Source organism: Lissotriton helveticus, chromosome 3_1 (genome assembly GCF_964261635.1).
Source record: "Lissotriton helveticus chromosome 3_1, aLisHel1.1, whole genome shotgun sequence".
In the NCBI taxonomy this organism is placed as follows: Eukaryota; Metazoa; Chordata; class Amphibia; order Caudata; family Salamandridae; genus Lissotriton; species Lissotriton helveticus.
Window position 1 is genome coordinate 191394990 of NC_136061.1, and position 22966 is coordinate 191417955.

Here is a 22966-nt window from a genome sequence, read left to right on the forward strand (position 1 = left end):
CGAAAATGTGCAGCTGTCTGCACAAAAACAGCACATAGACGCTAAACACTTACATGGGAGAGCGGGCAATCTTGCTATCTGGGGGAGCAATCTTCACTGTAACTGGACTGTGGATCACTGTGGCGTTTTTTGCAGTTAACACGTTCTTGCGTTGGTAGCCATCCCAGCGCACCGTAGGCATTGCCCCCGTCATAGCATACTGTGTCTGTTGAATAGGGTACCGCCGTCTAGGCGTCAGAGCAAAGCGGTTCATACTTGGGAGCTCTCTGAAAGGAAAATAATGAAATACTGGGCAACTAAGCAAGGCCATTCCAGCACATTAAACTATCAGATGCTGGAGAAAGCAGCAGCAAACTCTGAAACTCGCCAAGCATTCTATTTAATACAATCGTGTGTAGAACAGACACAATGTAATATATTTAGATGTTAAAGAAAATCGGTGACAAAGTGACATTCTCCAGCTCTGCGCTACGTGAAGAAAAATCTCCCCCTCATTAGAAAATTACTTTGCAAACTTTAATATTTGTAATCAGAAGAACTAGCCGGGAGCCTCTAACCTGGCAGATGTTGAAAGGAGTGCTTCGTGTTCACCCTGGCATATTGATCCGCACACTTTCTACCCCACCCCACAAATGCGCTCTTCATTCGAAGAAATATATTGCTAGGTCAGTAGGATGTGATGCAGGGCTTGGATTGTGACGTCACAAAAAAAGGTGTGCAAAAGATCGAAACCATGCGCCACTCAAGACGTGTATTACCCGCATTTGAACTTTATACAGCTTTTGACAGCACCGTCATTCGCAGACACCTATCAAGAATCAAGCATACATCACATCCACCAGCAGAGGGCGACATTTTCAACTCCGAGCGGATGTCTCCCGTAGGACATACAGTAGCAAATAGGTATTGTAAAACAGTGAATGAATGACTGTTGTAATCACGGTTACTGCCGGCTGTCACAAAGCTTCATTTATCGAAGCTAACCCCTGCAGACCTGCTTCATTATTACAGACATATCATTTTATTTCTATGTAACGCATCGCCTGTAACCCAATAGACGTGCCAGTAAATATTGTTCACCTATTCAAAATGAAAACAGTATCATAACGGCTCACCTGGCAATTAGAATTGCGTCCCAAGAAACACCTACAAATTGAGTGCTCACTCAACCCTTCAAAGCTTCTAGATATTCTCAAGCTGCTTGTGCTCGCGTTGATTCCAACAAAAACCAAACCACAGGTGCGCTCTCTCATGCATACCACTGTAACACCTTTCAACGCACGCCACCCGCTCAAACAAGCAAAATGCCTCCCATGCCAGCCCTGTAAACCGTGTTTACCTTCATTTACTTCATTAGAAACACCCTCCAAAACCACTTACCCCCATCGTGATTGTTAACTTATGGGGTTAAGAGGGATGCTCTTAGGACTGCTCTTTACAAGTTTACTGCTACACAGAATCCTTCCAATTTTATTATGGACACTAAAAGCACCTATTGCCCTAAGCTTTAGAGAGTCATATGGCACAAACACAAACTATGAATTAAAGACCCGCACTCTCAAGTGCCATCGCCCTTACCCGTAACTAAGCCTCCGCTGCGGGCTTGGTACGGCGAGGTTCGGCCGGTGTAATGCCTCTCGCAAACGCTGCTGCTGACCCCGGGCCCCCTCGACGCCTGCCTCAGGGTGGCCGAGGTAGCTGCCCATAAGCATGATGCGAGGAGAGGGAGAAGGGCCGCCGTTTGCACAGGCTTTGGGCGGGGGCTCCGGCAGCAGACACAGCCCCGGAGGCCCAGTGTGCAGGCACCAAGCGCCGCCCGCAAGCAGCAGAAGTGACACCACTGCCCAAGAGGGTAGGAACAAGCCAACCCCTAGTAACAGAAACGCGGCCCAGACAGCCCCCCGCGCGCGGTGCCGCACGAGCACCAAGGTCGCGCTCAGGCGCCCGGCTGCAGGAACCATCACGGGCCGCGCGCGGGACACCTTAAATATCCCGACCTGCCCCGCGCTAGGGAGCACGGCCCTGCGTGCCGCGTCACCGCAGCTTAGCAACACTTCGGAGTCTCATGTTGGAGAGTGATGCGCAATTTACCCGAACACAGAAGAGGGACCAGAGGTACAGATGTTCACGAACGGACGTATTAGGCTCGCAAACGATTGATAGCGTAGAAAGACTACAGCACCGTAGTCCCCCTAAAGGAAAACATAATTTAAAAGAAAAAGACAACCGTTTGGACAATACAAAAAAATTTAGCTGGCCCGTTAAGAATTTTCAATTGCTATGGCAGGACAGGAGTCTCCGATTATGCGTTAATTCAAAGAAGAAATATTACATACTAAAGTACAACATTTTGCTACTCATTTCTTTACTGCAAACCCAGAGCAGCCACTAAATAAACAGTAAAACAAAAACTACATTTCACATAGGCATGAGAACGAGTCATCACAGTTTCCACCAATCACGAGACTATGCTCCCTTCAAATAGGGCTGACGCTATTTTCTAGCGGTAGGCAGTCAGTCTGCCGCCTAGCTGATTGAGTCGGTTTGTCTAAAATGTAATTGGAACTGCATTCATATAGCATGTCCTATCACTGACGAGTGTACGTGTTTTCTTGTTATTTATTGTGCTTGATTATACTTTTATGCTGAATTGTTGAGCCCTTATAGTGTGTGAACGTAACAGTTTTGGCGACGTTTTGGAGCACTTACCTTTGCATGCTGGTGTTAGGTGCACATTTCCAGTGTGTGCGGAGTGCCTGCTAATTTCACTGATCTTGGCTGTTTAGCGGATCATATTCTGGTGACTGGGAGCCGACGCAAGTATTAACCCACCACTTCATAAGTTATTTTTGTTGTTGTTGCAATTTTGGTGCTTTTAGGGTGTCTGTCTGGAGGCTATGGTTTAACGGTTCGTCTACGTCCAGGAGCGCGTGTGATCCCTGCACATGTATGCGTATTGATCTACATACATATAGTATACGCAGCCACTGATGACGTCAAAAGAAGGAAGGGCCGGCCATCTTGGAAGTATCTGTTCTGTATTTTTCCAGCGGTCCAGTGTGCGGCTTGCTACGTGTTCACGTACTTACGTCTAGTACATGCCACCTTCTTTGATTTCGGCACAGTCTTCAGATTTGTGCACCAATGCGGGTTAGCGAGAACGTGAGGCAAAGTTACGTCAGTTTTAGATATATTTCTATTGGAATACAAGTTCTCCCCAAAATTCCCGGATTATACCACTATCAACGACTATTACTTTGTTTCTGAGTGAGGTACTTCTATTTTCCAGAGACTTTCTTCGACGTGGGTACTATTGTTCATTTATGTCATATTTATAGTACTCCTCACTTTACGTTTGGAGAATCTTTCTTTGCCTTTTGCATGTTGTCGAGATTATAATGGAGAGAGAGCAAATCCTTCCTGAGGAATCTGCAGAGGGCTGCGACGTAGTTATAATATACAGATTTACACAACTTGGGAGACACTACTTTTCAGAGTTTTTTTCTCTCCAAGTAAAGGAAACATGTTTTGGGTATTAACTAGAAGGTAAAAAGTCTCAGTCGTATCTGAAGTTGGAGTTGCGTGCTACTACTAGGGTGTTGGCATTTACTACAGAATAATTGATCCACCTGTACAATGTTAGTGTTTAGTTTCAAAAGAACTTCTGTTGTGGTTGGGTTGGAGTTAGGTCCTATTTTGTGCCAGTATGTGTACATCTCATACCTTTTCCTTAACATCTCCTTAACCATTTTTAACCCACCCATAAAGTGGAATATAGGTAAACAGTATTTTTTAAATTATATTGATACAATTGAAGACCGAGTTGTCACAGGTGGAAAAAAATCCTTTTACATTCATTGGTATCACCAGGCGATTGCTCGGACGCTGGCAAGGCATTTACTTAAGGGAACATGACCACTGCACACAGAGATCTGAGAACATTCAGCACAAGGTTATGGCCGATGATGCAGTGGATAGTTATTCTTCTTTTGGGAATTTGTGGGGAAGGGAATGGGGTGGGGGATCGGATGCTAGCTCTCCAGGATAATAGGAGGTATGGCTCTGTATCACTGCCCAGAGAGTGGGGGGAGGAGGTGGGGTTTAGACCAGTTATGTGTGTTCTGCAAAGGTTTAGGGGCGTTTAGGGCATCCATGTCTGAAGTACAGTCTATTACTGCGAAGCTCCTCTCTATGGAGGGAAGATGGGGACAAAAAGGCAACACCAACCACGAGTTACTGTGATTTCCCCCATGATGAAATTGCTTACCTGGAATTTGCGAGGTATGGCAATGCTCGAATAGCGGAGACAGGTGTTTGTTTACCTAAAAGAATATCGATAGCATGCCTCCAAGAAACTCATGTTTAGGGTGATACCCTGCCTTCTATAATGCACAGATGGCTAGGGCAGATATATGGGTATCCTACATTCAAGACACAACGGACTGTCTGAATAAACTGAATCAAATACAAAGATCTATTGATGAAAACACCTGGCCATTGATGTTGTACTGCTGTACACATCCATTCTGCACTCTGAAGGTATAGAGGCAGTTGAGTGGATGCTGTTGAAGAGTGATTATTAAGAGTCACATCACATTTTCTTACTGGAACTTCTGCAGTTTAGTCTGTATCACAGTTACTTTGCCTGGAAGGAACAGTTCTTTTTGCAATGCACTGGCACTTTGATACGTTTTACAGGGACCCCTATCTATGCAAATATTGTAATGGTAAGATATGAAGATACATATATTCTTCAGAATGAATCTTTGACAGATCATGTACTTGTATATCTTAGATATATTGTTGATATTCTACTACTGTGGCATGGCCCGAAAAAACAATTAGAAGAATGTATTGGCACATTAAATTCACATCAAATTCACCCCTACAATCAGGCAATCATCCGTCAACTATCTGGATATTCTGTTTGAATTACCTCAAGGTCGCTTGCAAACAAAAGTTTACAGAAAGTAAACAGATCGAAATAATTCGCTTCACTTCAAAAGTTTTCACCCTCCCTCTTTGAAGAACCACTTACCACTATCACAATTTATTAGAATTAAGAGGATAACTTGATGGTGACACAAGTGACAGTTACATTGAAGAAATGTCACAACAATATCCGCAACAAGGGTACCCAAAGGAAATTGTAGTGACTGCGAAACAGAAAGTGAGAAACATACAACGTGACCAATCGCTCAGGAAGGTGATGAGACCTAAGACGCAGGGAAATTTGTGTTATCAAATTTTCAACAGATGGGAAATTATTGAACAGGAGACGGACTTTAAAGAAGTTTTTACTTCCAAACCAATGTTTGCTCATTCAAGAACAAAAACCACCTAAGGGAATTATTATAAAAACAACACTCAGACCAAGTGGCGACACAGACTTTGGGGATGCGCAAGTGTTATAACTTGCGTCATTGTGGGAATGTGATTGCAGGGAACACATTTGCACACCCACATACTGGCAAAGCAGTTGAGTGCACGCCTGGGTCAGGGGCAGCACTGGCCGGGGAGGGCCATGGCCGGGGGAGGGGGGCAGGGGGGGGCTGGGCAGGGGTGGAAGGTGAGAAGCACCCGGGGTGGAGGGCTGCCTATTATTAAGCTGCTGGGGTTGGAGTAAATATTCGGTAATTGTGTTAAAGTGTATAGGGACACACGACACGTATGACAGGTGTCATGCACAGAATAACAGAGCAGTATTTAGTCAATTGTTTTGTATAGAGTGGACATCATCCCAAGGCATGTTTAAGTGCTTTACACAGGAAAGCATTTGTATATCTCACGGGTTAGGCGACGAGTATATATAATGCATAGTAACTTAAAAAGGAGAGAAAAATACAATCATCTAAAAATGTCTAATTTGTATGTACAGTCATTTTTTCAGTACCAGCCAGTTAAAGGGTGAGGATGGGGCAGTCAGAGGGGCGTTATTGTTTATTGTTGTCAATATAAACGTGCGTAGCTGTAAGGGAGAGTGAAGGATGGGTTTGGTGGTGGTCTGGGCGGTGTGATTATATAATGTGACTAGACTGTCCACACAGCCTGACACATGATGTGTGGCTGGGGCGTGTTACACAACACAGCACCAGGTGGGCCATGAAGCTCTAAACGCGAAGGCCTGTTTGGTTTCATGCTGCACTGCAATTTCGCGCGTTCACACTGTTGACTCGAGCCAGCTGTGCACGCTTTGTGGCAGGCGCGTCCACAAACCAGAATCGCCGCGCGTGCCCCGGTCTGTCTCCCTTGAGAGGCATCTCGATGACAATAGGTCTCGAGAGCGCGACCTAAAAATGGGAAAGGCGTGCACAGAACAATGTCCCGTCACATTCAGTCCAAGATTGGGGAAATCGGGAGTATTTTATTATATCTGTAAACAATCGCTTCAGTACTCTGGACCTGGTCGACTGACTAGTTCCCTTCTATGAAAATTTGAGCCCGGTCTCGAATACTTATACCGATCTCTGCTATCTAGAAGATCAAAACCCTGGTAAACAAGCCTCACCATCCTCTCTAAAGATAACTCCCCTAACTGAAGCTCGGTCTACTCCTAACTGTGTACAAAGTAACTCTGCCCGACCGACACAGGAGTCACCGGAGCACGAAGATTTGATAATGGCTATCCCTATGAACATACAGCAGAGTGGGGTCTTAGAGCAGAATAATCCTGGTTGCCACATAGTATTAGAGCAGAGTATTAAGATTTTATCTTGGAACCTAGCAGGTCTTGGTTCGAAATTGGACCTTCCAGACTGGGGCGCCTATGTAGATGCCCATGAGATCTGTCTGTTCCAGGAAACTTGGTTAAGGGTTCCCCCTTACAGAGTGGGGTATGTAGCATACTCCATCCCAGCTACACAAGGGCTCAGGGGGAGACCTTCGGGCGGCTTATGCACTTGGGTTGGAACACACTTGGGGTGTAAAACTAAAGTGATAGAAACGCTGTCCCCTGATATCCAGTGTATCCTTTTAAGTTTTAACAATGACATGAAAATAGCGCTCATAAATACCTATTCACGTCCAGTGAAACAGGGGTTGACTTCGCAGGTTTTAGATTGTTGGACACATTTTTTACATACCCTCCCCAAGACCTCGCACATAATAATTGGCAGGGATTTTAATTGCCACTTTGAACTTTTAAACAGCTTAAATATCCCCATCACTAGTGAGGAGGATTCTGTATGGTCAATACCTGACTTCAAGGTATAAATATACCTTCACTTGCTATAGGAAAGCACGGTGTGGTTCGGTGCAGTTCGACTACCTACTTGCACGACGCAGCTCGCTACAGCAAGTGCCGACGGAAGCAAACTCTCCAGCTGATGCACTGATCCGAAGCTGTCATCCTCCTGCCGAGAATCCAGCTCCAGTGTTTCTGACTCCCCTTGCGGAGTGTTGGGAAATCGAGTCCCGAGAAAGAGATACCAACCTCTCTCCTTCTAAGGTATGGAGCTGATTAGAACCTAGAGAAACCTTTGGCAATTCTTGGCAAAACTAAACCTATGCTAAAGACAGCACCTACTTCCCCTGTACTAGACCTAGGTTAGGTACACTGAGGTAGGCGTATTTTAGAAGCACCAGTTGAGTATTTTAGCCTGTGTTATTTATGTATGTCATGGCAACCGACCATTCTATTACAGTATTATTTTATATTACTGTTTACGCTGTACGCGTTATACTTCGCATTCTGTTGATAACCATTGTAGCAGTTCACCTCTCTTGCATGAGGAAGAAGACTGTTCAATAAACCCGTTTTATTGAAACGCCTGTCTCTCTATTTCTGTGCAAACTCTGTAGAAACGAAGCATGCACGATTGACTGAGTGAAATAGTTATCTATATTATTCCGGTTCTAGGGGAAAAAAAGTTGTCATGTTTATGCGGACGTCAGAGACTAACATATGTGAAAAAAACAATTCCTAGGCAATCATAGTAGATACAAATATATAGGCGGAGGGTATCACAGAAACCAATGACAAAAAACAATGTCCATAAAGGTAAGTATCATATTTTTAATACATCATTATTTAATACATCATTAATTAAAACCAATAATCATAATACATTCCAATTATAACTCGAAATCTCAATTCATAAAATCAGGTAAAACTACAGTCAGAAAGAAATAGAATTATACAATCAATAATAAATCAGACAGTAATGATCTAATCGAAAAAAACAATACAGTTATACAATCAAAAATAAATCAGGTAGTAATAATTTGACGCGAGTTTCGGCGTAGTGGACGCCTTCTTCAGGAAATTATTACAACACAACTAATTATTAAGTGGAGTCTGTAAACAAACTTTAAAAAGTCGCTTATTTTCTTAATACGGTTGGCTTATAGTAGATTTTTTAAAAGGTCCCAATTTCATTGATATAGGGATCGATAAAAACGAATATGAAGATCAGAAGTTTTCATTAAAATGTCAAATCCAAGGATATCCTGTATGTAGAGATAGCCTTGTTTAATATAAAAGGTTAAGCATAGAAGCGGCTTGATGGCTTCTCCTTGTCGATATCATTTAAAATTCGGCACGAGTAAATCTTTAATCACAATAAAAAAGGCGCAGCGGAAGCACCAATTGTTTAACTGCCACACCGGATCTGGTCAACAGTAAATCTTATATTTAAGGTTCGTTACGATGTGAGTTGATAATAGAAAATTTTGTTTAGAAGCCTAGGCCGCTGGTGGCGTCTGACGTCACAGGATGAGGAAATCAGAGACTAATCCCTTCTTGTTTATTCGAGAAAGGTTCTAGTGACCTCTGAGTTAGCTGGCGGACACACACAAGTAAGTTTAATATACTCGATAGAGACATACTGACCTCACTCCTATGTCACTCCTATGTCAAATCTATAGTGTAGATTATTCCAATGCGCAGAACCTATTGGGAATATAGGAACTACACTACATGGCGCCCAACAGTTTGGTAAGGCACTAATTTAACGCTAGATACTGGAGTAACTCAGTCGTGCTTTTCTCAGAGACCCCTTTTTCCAGTAATACCCCAATAGACGCCTGGAGTGGGTAAAGTATAATATCCGCCATAGCCGAGTAGGACGAACATTTTTATGTATTAGCTTTTTGGTTTGTTCAACGTTGAAGGATACAGTGTTTCAAAATATAGTGCACCTTATCTTTGTTTCCTTGAAACTTGCTCTGCAATTTTCATTAAACAAAAATGTCACTGAAACCGGTGGAGCTGCGGCTGATTCAGCCGATGCAGCTTTCAACCTAACAGGTTTCCAAGAAACCGATGAGAATGCTATAATCATTCCTCCAAATTTAAGGAAAGCCATCACTATAAAACGTATAAAACATGGCCTAACATCAAGAGGTGGTAGGGTAGGTTTTGGGTTAGAGGCACATGAAGATCACCAGACAGAGGTATTCTATTCATGGATAGTCTTCCCAGAAGGAAATCCCGTAACACATGTTTCACTTCTATAAAGAAAGAAGGAGGAAAATCGCTCGCAGTGATAGGCTCCAAAGCATGGAACTAACTCCTTAACCAGCCCAGTCAGATCCAGTCTGAAACACTGTTCAGGAAAGCCCTAAAAACCTGGATCTTCTCAGCCCCTGACGCCTTATGCAAAACACTTATCTAACTCTTTTCCCACTCCCGCAGCCACCCAGTCTTGTTCCAACTCTGGAATCTGCATAGCGCCATGATGCTCCTTTGAGTGTCTGTTGCGCTCTACAAGTGTCCAATTACATTGCATTACATTACATATAAGAAATCTGTGCCCCACCTAGCTTCTTATGTAGCAAAGGCATCTGCCCTTGCATTCTCTGCTGCAAACAGTCCTTTTTAGGTCGCGCCTGCGATTGCAGGGGCGAAAGCCCCTGCTGTCGCAAAGCGATCTATTGCAATCATTTCAGTCATTTTCCCTGTCAAGGACTAGGCAGAGACAACAGACTGTCACGCGCACGCAGCCGGCCGGAATCGGATCAGGTCACGCGCTCCGATCCCGGCCTGCTGTTCACAACACATGCACAGGCAGGCACACACGCAGGCACAGGCAGGCACACACAGGCACAGGCAGGCACACACGCAGGCACAGGCAGGCACACACGCAGGCACACACAACACACACACACACACACACACACAGACAGACGCACGCACCCCCCCCCCCCAAACTCACCGGGCTCTTTTAGTGTGTTCCGTGTCTCTGTCATCAGCCAGGGGGTCAGTCTCGAACCTCAATCTCCCTCCGCAGCGCTGGTCTTCACCCGGGCCCCCTCCTGGGACACGGGACTTCAGATGCTGCACTCCTCTTTGGTGCCGGGGGCTTGGAGCGCGCATGCGCGGGCAGCTCCCGCCCTCTCGCGCTCAGCCCGGGCTGCTTTCGGATTGTGGCTTTTTGTCAACAGGAAAGCTGTGAGGCTACAACAGAGGCCAGCTAGTTTATATATGTCAAAATAAAATGTACATTTCTGTATGATCATATCATTTTTTGCTCCTTGTGTGTTACATAGTGTTGGTTGTGTATGGAATAATGTGGATCTAGGCTCTGGCTAGCTTATAAGTTCACCCAAAGGGGAAACTTTTCTGACAATTTGATCCCCATGGAACACCAATGACTATTTTCAAACGTTGACCCAAGGCAGTGTTCTAGGCTGGCATTCCATTTGACCTTCTTCTAGACAATGAGGTAAACGCAAGTACGTGGATTTATCAGTTTCCACCAATTATTGAATTCCATTATTGTTGAAGGCAATTAGGTGATTTAAATTACACACCCGGTGCATTTCGGAGAGGATGCCTTCTTCAGTAGGCAATGGTTAAATTGATAAATGCATAATTAAACATGCTCAAAGAAAAATCCGAAGTTTGAATGCAAGACTTGAGATCGTCTGGGAGCCGGGAACCTCGAACACTGTGATCAAAGTTTGAAATATATTGCTGTGCACTGGGAATCATGCAGGATAGTGCACGAAAGCGGTTTGACGCCCCCTGGCTGTTGCGCCATTTCTAGCAGCAGGCACGTGAAGTGACAAGTCAGGGTGTCTGTGACTTAATGTGGGCACGCTCGATGTTTGTAAATCAGTGCTTTAATTGGGCCGGTACGGAGTACTGGAACTTTTTTATTTTGTGAGGGAGAAACCGGTACTTCAAGAGAAATGTAATACTTTTAATTGGAGAGCACCGGCATCTCTCGGAAACAAGCAGGCACTCTGGTACAGAATACATGCACTTCTATTTTTCTATTTCAAGCACTGTTTGTAATTGAGGGGCCTCTTGACAGGCTAGGGTTGTCTGCGAGTGGGCATTTCTGGTAGTTCGGTGGACTCCTGAACCCATCGGAGGCGTCTCTGTTTAACCACGTAATAAAAGGTTTAAATCCTTGGGGGGCTCGGCCAGTCATTCATCCTTCAAGGATCGATGCAAAGTGCACCATTGACAAGGTACTGATAAACACCAGATAACGGCACCAACAATCTCTTTCGTGGTGAATGCGTGCTTCACAAATTGAGTGCTCGATTATGCTGTGTGTGCGGATCCACTCAGCCGCTCATCCTTCTGAGGTCGATAAAATGAGTACCACTGAAATGGGTAACAATACATATCTGTTATTCGGCACCAAGATGCCTCTTTGGGGGTGAATGAGCGCTTTACAATGCATGTTATGTTTTAGGTAATGCCTAAAGATGTACAGTTGGAAAAACACCTCTTTTGATGCAAAACATGCGGCGCACGGGCGCAGCCGGGCCCTTTCCTTGAAGGGAAGCCAATGCAAACGGGAGCAGCACGGTCAGCTCTCCTCATGCTCTAACCTTCGCTAATAAGGGGGCTACGCCCTCCGAGCGGGGGGGCATCGTGGCCGAGGGTCCTATGGGTCAGCACGGAGTGTGCTGATCTCACCTGTGCCAGAGGACAAGAGCAGAGTAGGTCAGGTCTCTGCTGAGGAACAGAGTGTCTGAGACAAGGTTCTGGCCCTCCCACTGCCGGGGGTTTCTAGGAACGGACTGTGAGATCAGCAGGTGTTCTCAACATGACGCCCTACCCCACAGGCTTGGCCACCCAAGCCTCTGGAGGAAGGGGGCCTCGCTTCTCGAGGGATGTTGGTTATTTCAAGGCGCCGGACCCGGATCACAAAGGTTCTGCGGATTTCACTAATCTTTGCTAATTCGCAATACATTTTCTTGAGCTGTGTGCCTAAATTGGTTTTAAATGCTGATGGAAATGTATATGTTTCACAGAAACAAAAAGCCACACCGCAAGTCCGCAACAAGGAATTTGCACATTCCTAGGAAAACCAACATAATTTTATTTATTTGTTTCTTTCTCTGGACACACTTTTTCCACCCATTGAAAAAGTTCACTTTTGCAATAGTAGGGACAGTATTACCTTTTCCCCCTTGTGAAGGACAAACTAAACAAGCATTGAAAATGCAATAGCTCTCACCTTTAATTAAGTTAAACCCATTTGCTTTGCGAACGGTATTGTATAGCACAGCAAATGGCTTTAACTGAATAAAAGGCGAGACCTATTGCATTTTTAATGCTTGTTTGTGATGTGCTTTTATTTTTGTCACATTATTTTGTAAAAGTAGGATGCAGTGCCATGTGCCATTCTCCAGACATTTTCATATTTGGCCGGTCCCCTGTCTGAACCACGGAATACTTGTGTGGCCCAGTCATTGAGGTAGATGGTGCAGCTTTGGAAGGCACGGTTTGAGTCACTGACAATGTTTATCTGTGTTGTGGTCTCTCAAAATTGCTCTTTGGCATGCATAAAAGCTATCATGAGTGCTTCCAATTCTGCATATTGGGTACAACTATTGCTTGTTTTTGATGTCAAAATGCCAGTGACTGGTACCCATTATCATCCATGTAGATGTATATGATTATAGATCCCTATGCCTTCAATATATTTGTTGTCCTCTAAGTGCGAGTTTCTGTCTGCTACATATGTTGTGTACGTGGGCAAAACTTTTCCCTGGGGACATGGATTAATAATTGGACGAGACATGTTAGTAACTTCTACGGTGCATTTGTAATGCGTTCCCTGTGATGAGACAAAAGTTAGGACGGGATCAGAAGGGGTGACTGGAAGACACTTGATGTCTCTGCTCTGCAGAACAACTGTCCATTTGGCTATTCGGCTACTGCTGACATTCCCAAGATGCAAGTTCCCTGATGTTAGAATTTGCAGTATGGTTTCATGGGTCTTAATAACTAAGTGTAGTGAAATGTTTTAAGCTTCTTTCAGAACACTAGAAGATTAGATGGAAGAAGTAGATCAAGAAGGAAAAAGTCCCAAATAATGGGCAGAGGTGAAAAAATGGTCTGCCATCAACCTGAAAAGGATTTGCCCCAGTCATGCATTATTTGTTCAGGAAATTCTTTCCTGATTAACGTGAGCAGCACTGTCTTATGGGAAGTCAACTCTATGCTTTTGAATATTTACCACGAAAATGTTTCCATCACTGGTAACACATTTAAGCAGGGGTTCAGACTTGTTTTTCGTGAGTTTATCACAGTTGGAAAATTTCATCCAAGCTGTTTGTATTATTCTTTCTCTGTCGTTAAAAACTCAAATGTAAAATAAACATATATATATTGCTTAAACAAAAAGATCGTAAATATTATCACAACTTCATACATCCAGATATAATCTCTGGCAACAAAACACATTCAGTGTCTATACTTCACCATTCCAACAACATTACTTCACAGTTAAAGAGTATTTTATACTAGGCTTTTCCACTTTGCACGACCCCACACATCCATCTCACCATTAGCAAGCCTTTCTTTAATATCACTTGCAGTCCTTCAACCCGTTATGTTACAGAAAACATCTAGGGCTAGATGTAGGTGGCTTAATACCGGTCGGTAACGCCGAAATTCGGTAAATTTCAGCGTTACCGACCGGTATTTAGCCATGTGCGATGTAGGTATTACCGAATGCCATTGCTAATAACGAATCAGTAAATTTAAGGGAAACCAGTTACCGATTCCTTATTTACCGATCGGCTGACACCGAAACACCAAAATACTGAATCGGTAAATAAGAAATCGGTAACAAATCACTAATGCGATGTACAAAAAATCTGTGATACCGAATTTGTCAAATCGGTATTTAAGAATCGGTAATTACCACTGACCCAGAGCAGGTGGTAATCAGGTGCAGTGCATAAAAACAGTTCCAAAATGCAAAAGTGTGAACACAATGGCGGCCCTCTACGTCATAGCTAGGTGGCTAAGTTTGCGAGCAGCAGGACTGAGGGTTTGGAGACGGGAACAGCGTGTGTACACACTGCGTGTCACACTGTTCCAATTGACTGAGGCAGAAATCCATGATAGGTACAGGCTACACCCACAAACCATCCTAGACCTGGTACGGGACCTGCACCCATACCTGGAGCAACAGACACCAAGGGCGCATGCCATACCAACACATGTGCAGGTGCTCTGTAGCCTGCACCTACTTGCATCCGGAAGTTACCAGGGTTTGATAGCTGTGGCAGGTGGTGTGCCACAGAGTTGCCTGTCCCGTTTCTTCAACTCCTTTTTGGATGCAATGATGCAGAGAAGGCATCACTACATACACAGGCGGAACTACAGAAGACCAAGCTGGATTTCTACCAAAAGGCACAGTTCCCACATGTAATAGGGTGCATTGATGGGACCCACATACCAATCTGCCCACCTGCAGCTAGAGAATACATATACCGCAACCGCAAATCCACTCATTCCATCAACGTACAGCTGATATGTGATGCAGACTACATCATTACTGACATTTTGGCCAAATTTCCAGGAAGTACCCATGACTCCTACATATTCAGGAACAGTGGGATCTATACACCAGGGCTCGAAAATTCCACTCGACCACTCGCATAGTCGAGCTAAATTTAACAAGGTTGAGCTGTTTTTAGGTCCTACTCGCCCTTTCTGGTGAGTAGGAAAACAAACCAACTTTTGTCCTCTTTGAAAACGGAACAAATGTGACAAGATAACAAGATTTAAAGGCATTTTTATTGCTCACAAAGTTAATGAGCAATAAAGATGCCTTTAAATCTTGTTATCTTGTCACATTTGCTCCACTTTCAGAGACGGAGGTCAAGTAGGTTGCAGTTAGGTCGAGGACATTTTTTAAGGTACTAGTCCTTCAGGACTAGTACCATTTTTTGGATTTTTCGAGCCCTGTACACGTCTGGCTGCTGGTGAATTCGGAGAAGGATACCTGCTAGGTAAATCAATGTAACACACCCTGATGTATAGCTTGGATGAATGTATTGGTGATTCAAATTAATGGCACTTTCTTTCCCATTTAGGTGACCGCGCATATGCCGTGCGGTCATTTATCCTAACTCCATACCTCAACCCATCCACCCAAAGTGAGAGGAGATATAATGTGGCACATAAAAGCACGCGCAACATTGTGGAGCGCACCTTTAGACTACTAAAAAGAAGGTTCTGTTGCCTCCACAAACGTGGAGGTGCACGTCAGTACCGCCCCATCATCTGCTGCAAAATAATAGCAACATGTGCAATGCTGCATAGCCTTGCCACAAAGAAAGGAACAGCAGTGGAACTAACTGACTCTGAGGACGAGGGTGAGGACTGTCTACAGCCAGAGCACAGCGCAGCAGGTGTGGCAGCAGCACCGGATGGGAGACACAGACGGGCCGAGATAACATCCAACTATTTCTGAGTGAGTAAATAGACATAGCCAGTTACTGTATTTGAGTGATGGTGTTTAATGATCAGAGCACACCACCAAGATCAAAAGCAGTGTCCATACAAACATGGGTTACATCACCCATTTCAGTACAACCATATCATGGCTTGCTCTACTTCTTGCGCCCAAGCGCTGCACTGCCACGTTCCTTTGCCCCACTGTCCGCACTGTCTGTCTGTCCAGGGACAGCGCTGTGGCGTTCGCTGCGCCTCCTGGTCTCTGTGGGAGGAGGCATGATGCTACTACGGCTAGTAGCCTCCTCACTTCCCCCCCCCCCCATCAGCTGTAGTGGCCACCTTGTCTGTTTGGAGCACTTCAAGTGCAGTGGTCACTGTGACCAGCCCCCCTAGCCAAATCCCGGCTGCAGTGTGCCATCTCCTCCTGCATGGCTAGCGAGCGTCTGCAGAAGAGAGAGGTTGTAGTGGATAGGCGGTTCACTGCCTTGGTGTAATTATCCAGTTTCTGCCTCTCCCTGCGCCTAGACAGACGGTCCTCCTCTAACTTACTGCTGAGCAGCCCCACAGCCTCCGCCACGTCACTCATGCCCTCCGCCATGGTGGTGTTCATGGCACTGAGGCCCTTCTCTATGCGATGCATGTGGGCATTCATGTGTGTCATCTCCCGCTGCACTGACCTGATTGCTCTCCCTTGAAGGCGCTTGCCCTTCAGCATGTTACCTTCAAGCCCAGCAAACACACTGTCATCTTCGCCCTGGAAGTGAGGACTGGCTGCCCTTGCCCTGTGGCGTCTGGAAGATGTGTGGGCGCGCTCTGTTGGGGACCGTGATCCTGCCCTGTTGCCATCATCAGCCACTGTAGACTGTTGGACCCCTGTACTGTCCTCCTCGGACACTTCCATCTGCTGGAGGGTGGCCACTGCATGCCTCCTGCCTGACGGTGGTGGTGGTGTTGATTGTGGCGTGGTGGCGTTGATGGTAGCTGTGGTGATGGTGGTGGTCGTGGCGTTGATGGTGGTGGTGGTGGTGGGGTGGTGTGACCTGCAGGCGACTGGTCCTCCTCCTTTTGTCTCCTCTCTGGCCTGGGTGCCTTTCCTCTGCTCCCCTCTGCTGCACTGCGAGATGGCTCGCCTGTGAAGACAGAATGTAGATATGCTCACTTATCTGGCAGCATTTGCATAGTAATAAATGTAATGCCTGCCAATCACACTGACTGTCCTATGCTTGCTAATTGGTGTCACATGCCTTTGGGTTTGCTGGTCTGACTGGTGTTAGTTCTGACTACATCTCCCATAATGCATTGCAGGTTATGAGTAAAACATGTACTGGAGTGGGAGTCCCTATGCCTCTCTGGGGATTGCAGGTAGGGAGAGGGGTCTTACCTTGTTTGTTGGCAGCTCTGGCTGAGCTGTCTGCGTCGCCAACCCCACTCATACTCTCCGGCTGGAGAGTGGACTCAACCAGGAGCTCCAAAGCAGTTGGTGCAGGTGCTGTGTTCCTCTCTCCACCAGTTTTGCTGGCCTGCTTCTGCCGCTCTGCCATCCTCGCCTTAGTAGTCTTCCTCAAATCGTACCATCTGTTTTTTAAGATCCTCAATGAAGCGCTGGGTGACTCCGATGGCATTGATTTTGTTCTGAATTGCAAGCCAGATCTGCCTTTTTTGAGACTCTGACACGTGCAGGGAGTGCTTTACAAACAACTTATCATGGTCCTTGGTGACATCTTCAATGAGGACCTCCAGCTCCCTCTCGCTAAATTTTTATTTTATTTTCCTTTCAGCTGCTTCCTTCTCCCTCTCCTGGTTTGCAATTTTGCTTGGTTTTGGTTGCAAAATAAAGCTGTGTTGCTCCTGGCTTCTCTGCTCCCTGCCTCACAGTCAGCTCCAGGTTCAGTGCAGCTGCTTGGGTGTGGCCACTTCCTGTTTGGGAGGTAATGGGGATGCACAGGATCGGCTGATTCCACAATTAGCGAATTTTTAAATTACTGAATTGGTATTTAACGATTTGGTATTAACGATTCGGTAATGGGGTTTCTGTAATTTTTTTTTACCGATCCATTCCAAATCGCTATTTTTTAGCGATTTATACCGATTCTGTAATTTTTACCGATTCTTTTAATAACTAATCGGTAAAATTCGCTATTAAGGACTCTGTATTTCTGGATTACCCACATCTAGCCCCTAGAGGCATATTTATGAATTTTGACACAACACTGCGTTGCGTCAAAAAAGCTTGCGCTTTGTCGCGCCATTTACTTGAAGCATGGATGCATCATATTTAAGGTACGAGCATCATGGTAGAAGCTCCAAAGCTGTGGCAAAACTTCTGATGCATCTTCGGAAAAAAATGACACAACGTGTCATAAAGAAAATGCCACCTACAGGTCACAAAGCTGATTTGCGTGTCACTTGTAAGTGCCGCAAATCTGCATTGCATCACTTAGGAGTGCGTTGTGTGGCGTGAAGCGTAAAAAAAAACACACATTTCAAAAGACAGAACAGCAGACCCGAAATAACTTTAAAAATTGGAGGGAGTACCATCCACCAGTCGGGAGGGCAACAGTCCCAATACCAGATAGGAGACCAGGGGAAGAGGGATTTCACTGAGGAGGAGAATCAAATATTAGTAGCTGAGGTGACAAATAATGAACACCTTCTCTTTGTCACCTCCAAATTGAACAATAGGAAAGAAGTAAGCCATTTGGCAGTCCATAGTTGTTAAGATCAACAGTGTAGGGCAAACAGAAAAGACAATGCCGGAGTGAAAGTAGAGGTGGCATGATTATAGTTGGAGGACCAAAGAGAAACTGGCCAAGAACCGGAGGGCAGGAATGAGGACCGGAGGAGGAACTGATGTCCAGAAGTAGTTAGACCCACTGGAGGAGCAGGTGGAGTCATTCATTCCAACAGAGTTGCTGGCAGGAGTGAAAGGACAGTATAGTGCTGCAGTTGAGGACCAGGAAGAACTACAGGGTAAGTGAAAACAAGGGACCATATTGTCAAAACTGTCATGCAGCAACACACCTTTTGCTGTGTTCCACTACGCTGTGTGCAAGGAAAAGGACAGGAATGGCACACATATTAACTCATCCATCACATAAATATATTTTACTTGGGAAGTGACATTTTTTCGACCTAGTCCAGCCCTGCCAAGTTTCTGACGTCCATGCGTAATGTGCTGCCCAGGTCTAGGTTATAATCTGAATTCTGGGACTTGTAGTGTAATGTACAACATAATTGACCAAGACTACAAGTCCCTCAATACAAAGCAAAACCCCTGGACTGGAGCAGCACATCATACATGTATTTTGGAAACTTTGCAGATATGTCAGTGACAATGCAGGCCCACTTGCACCATGCAGCAAGTGTGCTTGTCTTGGGGCGACGCAGCCAACAGTGGAATGTCAAATAATGGAATGGAATGTGGTTTGCCAGAGGGTAAGCCTCTCACCCGAGCGGGGAGCCATGTGCTGAGTATGTGAAGGCTCCCCAGGTAGTAACACATGAGCCACGTGTGCATTCACTAGCACTAAACCATGTTGCTCGCAGCTATCCTGATGTGCTGGCTGTGATTTTAAGAAGGTGTTGTCTGCCATTTAAGAAACCAATCTACGTCCTGTCTTGCTCAAATGGACATGGGGGGTGGGTGTGAATGAATGTCATGCACAGCAGAGGTTCATGATTTTGTTTTGGAATCGCAGATGGTGTGTGAGCTAGGTGGGCGCCTGGTAGTAATGTGCTTTGGAGGTGTGTCTGAGCACATTGACTAGCAGTATCACTGAATGGGCAGCCATTGTACCTTAGAAGGTGAGGGATGATGTGTGTGCCGCAAGGCAGGCTGAGTAATAGCCAGGCACTGCTTTGTATGATAGTTTGCCACTTGTGTTGCAGCTATGCAGAAATGCTGTGGTAGATGGCATCGATGTACAACTGTCAACATGTGATTAGGGCCTGGGGATTGTCTCGCCAATTGCAGGAGGGACCAGAAGAAGAGAAGTCTGAATATGCAACATGTGAAATAGGGAATTGTGAAGTCTCAGGGTGAGCTATGTGTTCAAGACGATGGGCAGTTTTTTAGGATAATTCAAGGGTGAGGGGTTTGGGCCTAGTAGTGTGGGCAACCACAGTAGGTATATGTTGCAGAATATCCTCACTAACATCTAATGAAGATCAGTATGACCCATTACTCTCACATACAGGTGGGCATGCTGGACAGTAGCATAATGTAACAAATGTTGTGAGTAAGGTGGATTGGGAAGTAGCCAGGATGGGGCGATGTCCTAGACGTTTCTTTTATCATACAAATCTTAATGAAGAATATATATTAAAAAAAATATATATAATGTAACACATGTTGGTGTCTTCAGAGAGTCAATGTATGATCTGAGTGTGTGAGAACAAGGAGACTCCCTAGGTCTGAATGATGATTGCCAGATGAGTCATGTACAAGCACAAGTGAGTGGGGCCGAGGAAAGACATTTGTGGGACTCTGCTGATCACCATCTTGGCTCTGAGGAAATGGAGTGAACTTGAGATTTTGCATATTTTTAATTTTGATGGTGGACTTCCCCTTCAGAGACGGTTAACAGTGTCTACTGTTTTGGACTCCACAGATGAATATGTGCTAGGATAATACTGTATTCCACAAAAATTATAGTATGGTATGTGCATATCCTTACGCATTCCTGCAGTGTAGCAAGGTTGTTTGCTGTGTAGAGTTATGTGGATGTGTGTCTAATATGACTCCTATGCCATATTTTTGGCACAATTGCATGCTAGACCGTATAGCAAGGTAGATTGGTGTGTTTTACTGTGTGAAAGACTAAGTGCAGGACAATTTGTAAGATATTTCAGCATGACTTGGATACTGCTGTGGTGTTAACTGATGGTTAGAGGGAATGCCGGCACCCTGGTGACAAGGTGCAATGGTATCAGCAGTGATGTCAAAAAGCTAATGTAACATCCATATAGGCACAAACCTGAAAAACAATGTTATATGTTATATGCTACTCACTCTTTCAGGCAGTGCAGGCCAGCAAACTGCCGAGCAGCGTAGCATGTGTCATTAAACAAATTGTCCATCTTGTTTATACAGAGGTTTTTTGAAAAATATCAAGGCATTGCTATGTGAAAGGCAACAATAGTCTAACATAGCCTAATCTACTTCTAGTAACATGTCCACATATCCATGTGTACTTGAAAAAGAAGAAATTCTGTCTGAATGTCACCAAAATCACTTATGTTTACATCTATAATGGATAATTATTGACACATTCCTATCTTTTTCCATAGGGACAAACAACACCTCCTGTAGAGCAGCCTTTCCTTGATGACCAACCTGATGAGGACAGCAACCTGCCACCTATGGATGATGAAACCTTCTAACAACTTCTGGACTCTGTAGATTTCCCACCTCAGGTCAAGTGAAGACGTTGCTGCAGGGTCTCCAGAGAAACTGCCATCCACAGCCTATATTCCATCTAGCTTTGCAGTCCCTGCTGAGGACCCCGAGTACTCCCAAGGTGAATTTCAACAGCTTGTGGTAGGAGTCCAGCAGCAAATGGCTGATGAGGTGCAGACGGGGGTGGAGACCACAGCGGGCATCCTAGAAGGAGTCCGTAGGTGTCCAAGCCCTAATAAGAGTATGACTAAGGCTATAACTGCCACCTACACTGACTCCATGGGATTGATGAGTCCCTAACTGACATAGCTGGTGTCCTGGTGCAGAGGGAACACCATTAGCCCTCTACTTAAGACACCAGTGACGTTGCCATGCAGGTGGGGGCCATCCTCAACATCATGGGATCCATGGAGCGGAAGTTGAACACCTACAGAACAACAATCGGAGACCTCAATCGCAACGTCTTGCTTTGTTGGCAAGCCACCTGAACCGTGTGAGGAATTTGGTGGCTGCTTTACTAGCACAGACAAATGCTGGTGGGCACAGGAGAGCCCAATCTTTTGGCTCAGATGTGTGTGTGCCTCAGATGTCTTCCATACAAACACCACCAACTGCAGGGGAGGCACAACACCCATCAGAGGAGGAAGATGTGGAGTTCCCCACTTTCCATCAACCAACTGCCAGATAACATTTACCTGTGTTTAACATCATGCCACATCCTATTCCTCCCAGTACTGTTCTCTTTATTTGTGCACCTGTTGATCTTATCTAGGTTTGAACTTTCCAATAACCTTACCTTCCCTAATGGAACACCTCAAAATGTATCATGACATGTCTTCCAAATAGACTATGTCTGGTCATCTAAGCTATCATTAATCGTTGATGTTTACCACAATGTAACATTTATACTACCACTCCTAATAAACTATGTATGGGACATACAATCTCAGTTAAAAACAACTCTTAAACACCTATTTGGGGGGGCGTGGCCTAGCGGTCCAACATGGCGGACGCGCTTTAGGCGAGCACCCGTACCCCGCGATTAATATCCTATATTAATCCTACCCCATCGGCCTTATTAAGATAGTGTCGCCCTCCTGACAATGCCTTGCAACTACAAGGAAGCGCTGGTGTTCTATCGATATCCGAACCCCATCTTGGTGTGTACCCCCTACGTGTTTCCTTTACTTTGCGCATGCGTGTTTCTATTAGCGCATGCGTGTTTCTGGTGCGCAGGCGCATAATACGCCCCACCATCTGGCCGTGTACCCCCAACGTATTTCATTCCATTAGCGCATGCTCACATCCAACATGACCAATCACAGCTCTCACACCCACTGACATCATGCTCAACCAATCATCGTTCTCCAAAGCATTCATAACCTCCAACTTTCTCGAAGTTTTCCTATTCAGCAGTCACCGCCCTGCCGATAGTATTCATATCTGGATATCTGCAGATAGTGTTCATTTCTTGCATCTCGTCGCTCAACGAGTGCCTTTTGTTTTCCAGTTCTTTGAAGGTGAGCAGTTTTTGTTTAATGTAAATGTAATGTTCTTCGTCGCGTTCGGCATTAGTATCTATTTTTCCAATGTTCCACTGTGGCCTCTTCAGCAACACGGACCGTGCTTCTCCCCGTGTTTGACTCCTAACTGCTGCGTCACGTGCAATGTAAGTTAATGAGATGTATGAAATGTATTATTAAGTAAACTTCAATGGAGTTTAATGTAATGTTCTTCGTCGCGTTTGGCAGCATTAGTACCTATTTTTGCAATGTTTCATCACTGTGGCCCCTTCATCAACGCGTCCTGTGCTTCTCCCTGTGTTTGAATCCTAACTGCTGCGTCGCGTGCAATGTGAATTAATTAGATCTTTCACATCTATTTTTATACAAACATTTCTGTTATTAAAG

At 45.0% G+C, this 22966-nt stretch overlaps 1 protein-coding gene and 1 long non-coding RNA gene across 3 annotated transcripts in view; one reads left to right on the forward strand and one right to left on the reverse strand.

Annotated features, from left to right (window-relative positions):
* Nucleotides 1-2963, reverse strand: part of POM121 (POM121 transmembrane nucleoporin) — a 107444-nt gene extending 104481 nt beyond the window's left edge. Inside the window, exons 1-2 of one of the 2 annotated variants that reach the window (XM_078679588.1) lie at nt 2710-2963; nt 54-266 (exon numbers count right to left, since the gene is read on the reverse strand). In XM_078679588.1, coding sequence (XP_078535714.1) covers nt 54-266; nt 2710-2717 — 221 coding nt within the window. In that variant the 5' untranslated portion in view covers nt 2718-2963. Of the gene's footprint in view, nt 1-53; nt 267-1578; nt 2112-2709 lie in introns of those variants that run through there. The other variant, XM_078679587.1, reaches the window with a different exon arrangement.
* A 175-nt stretch (nt 2964-3138) lies between these two features.
* Nucleotides 3139-22000, forward strand: LOC144822270 (uncharacterized). Its single transcript, XR_013608594.1, has 2 exons — nt 3139-3272; nt 20948-22000. It is a non-coding gene; the product is annotated as an uncharacterized LOC144822270 (long non-coding RNA).
* The last annotated feature ends 966 nt before the right edge of the window (nt 22001-22966 follow it).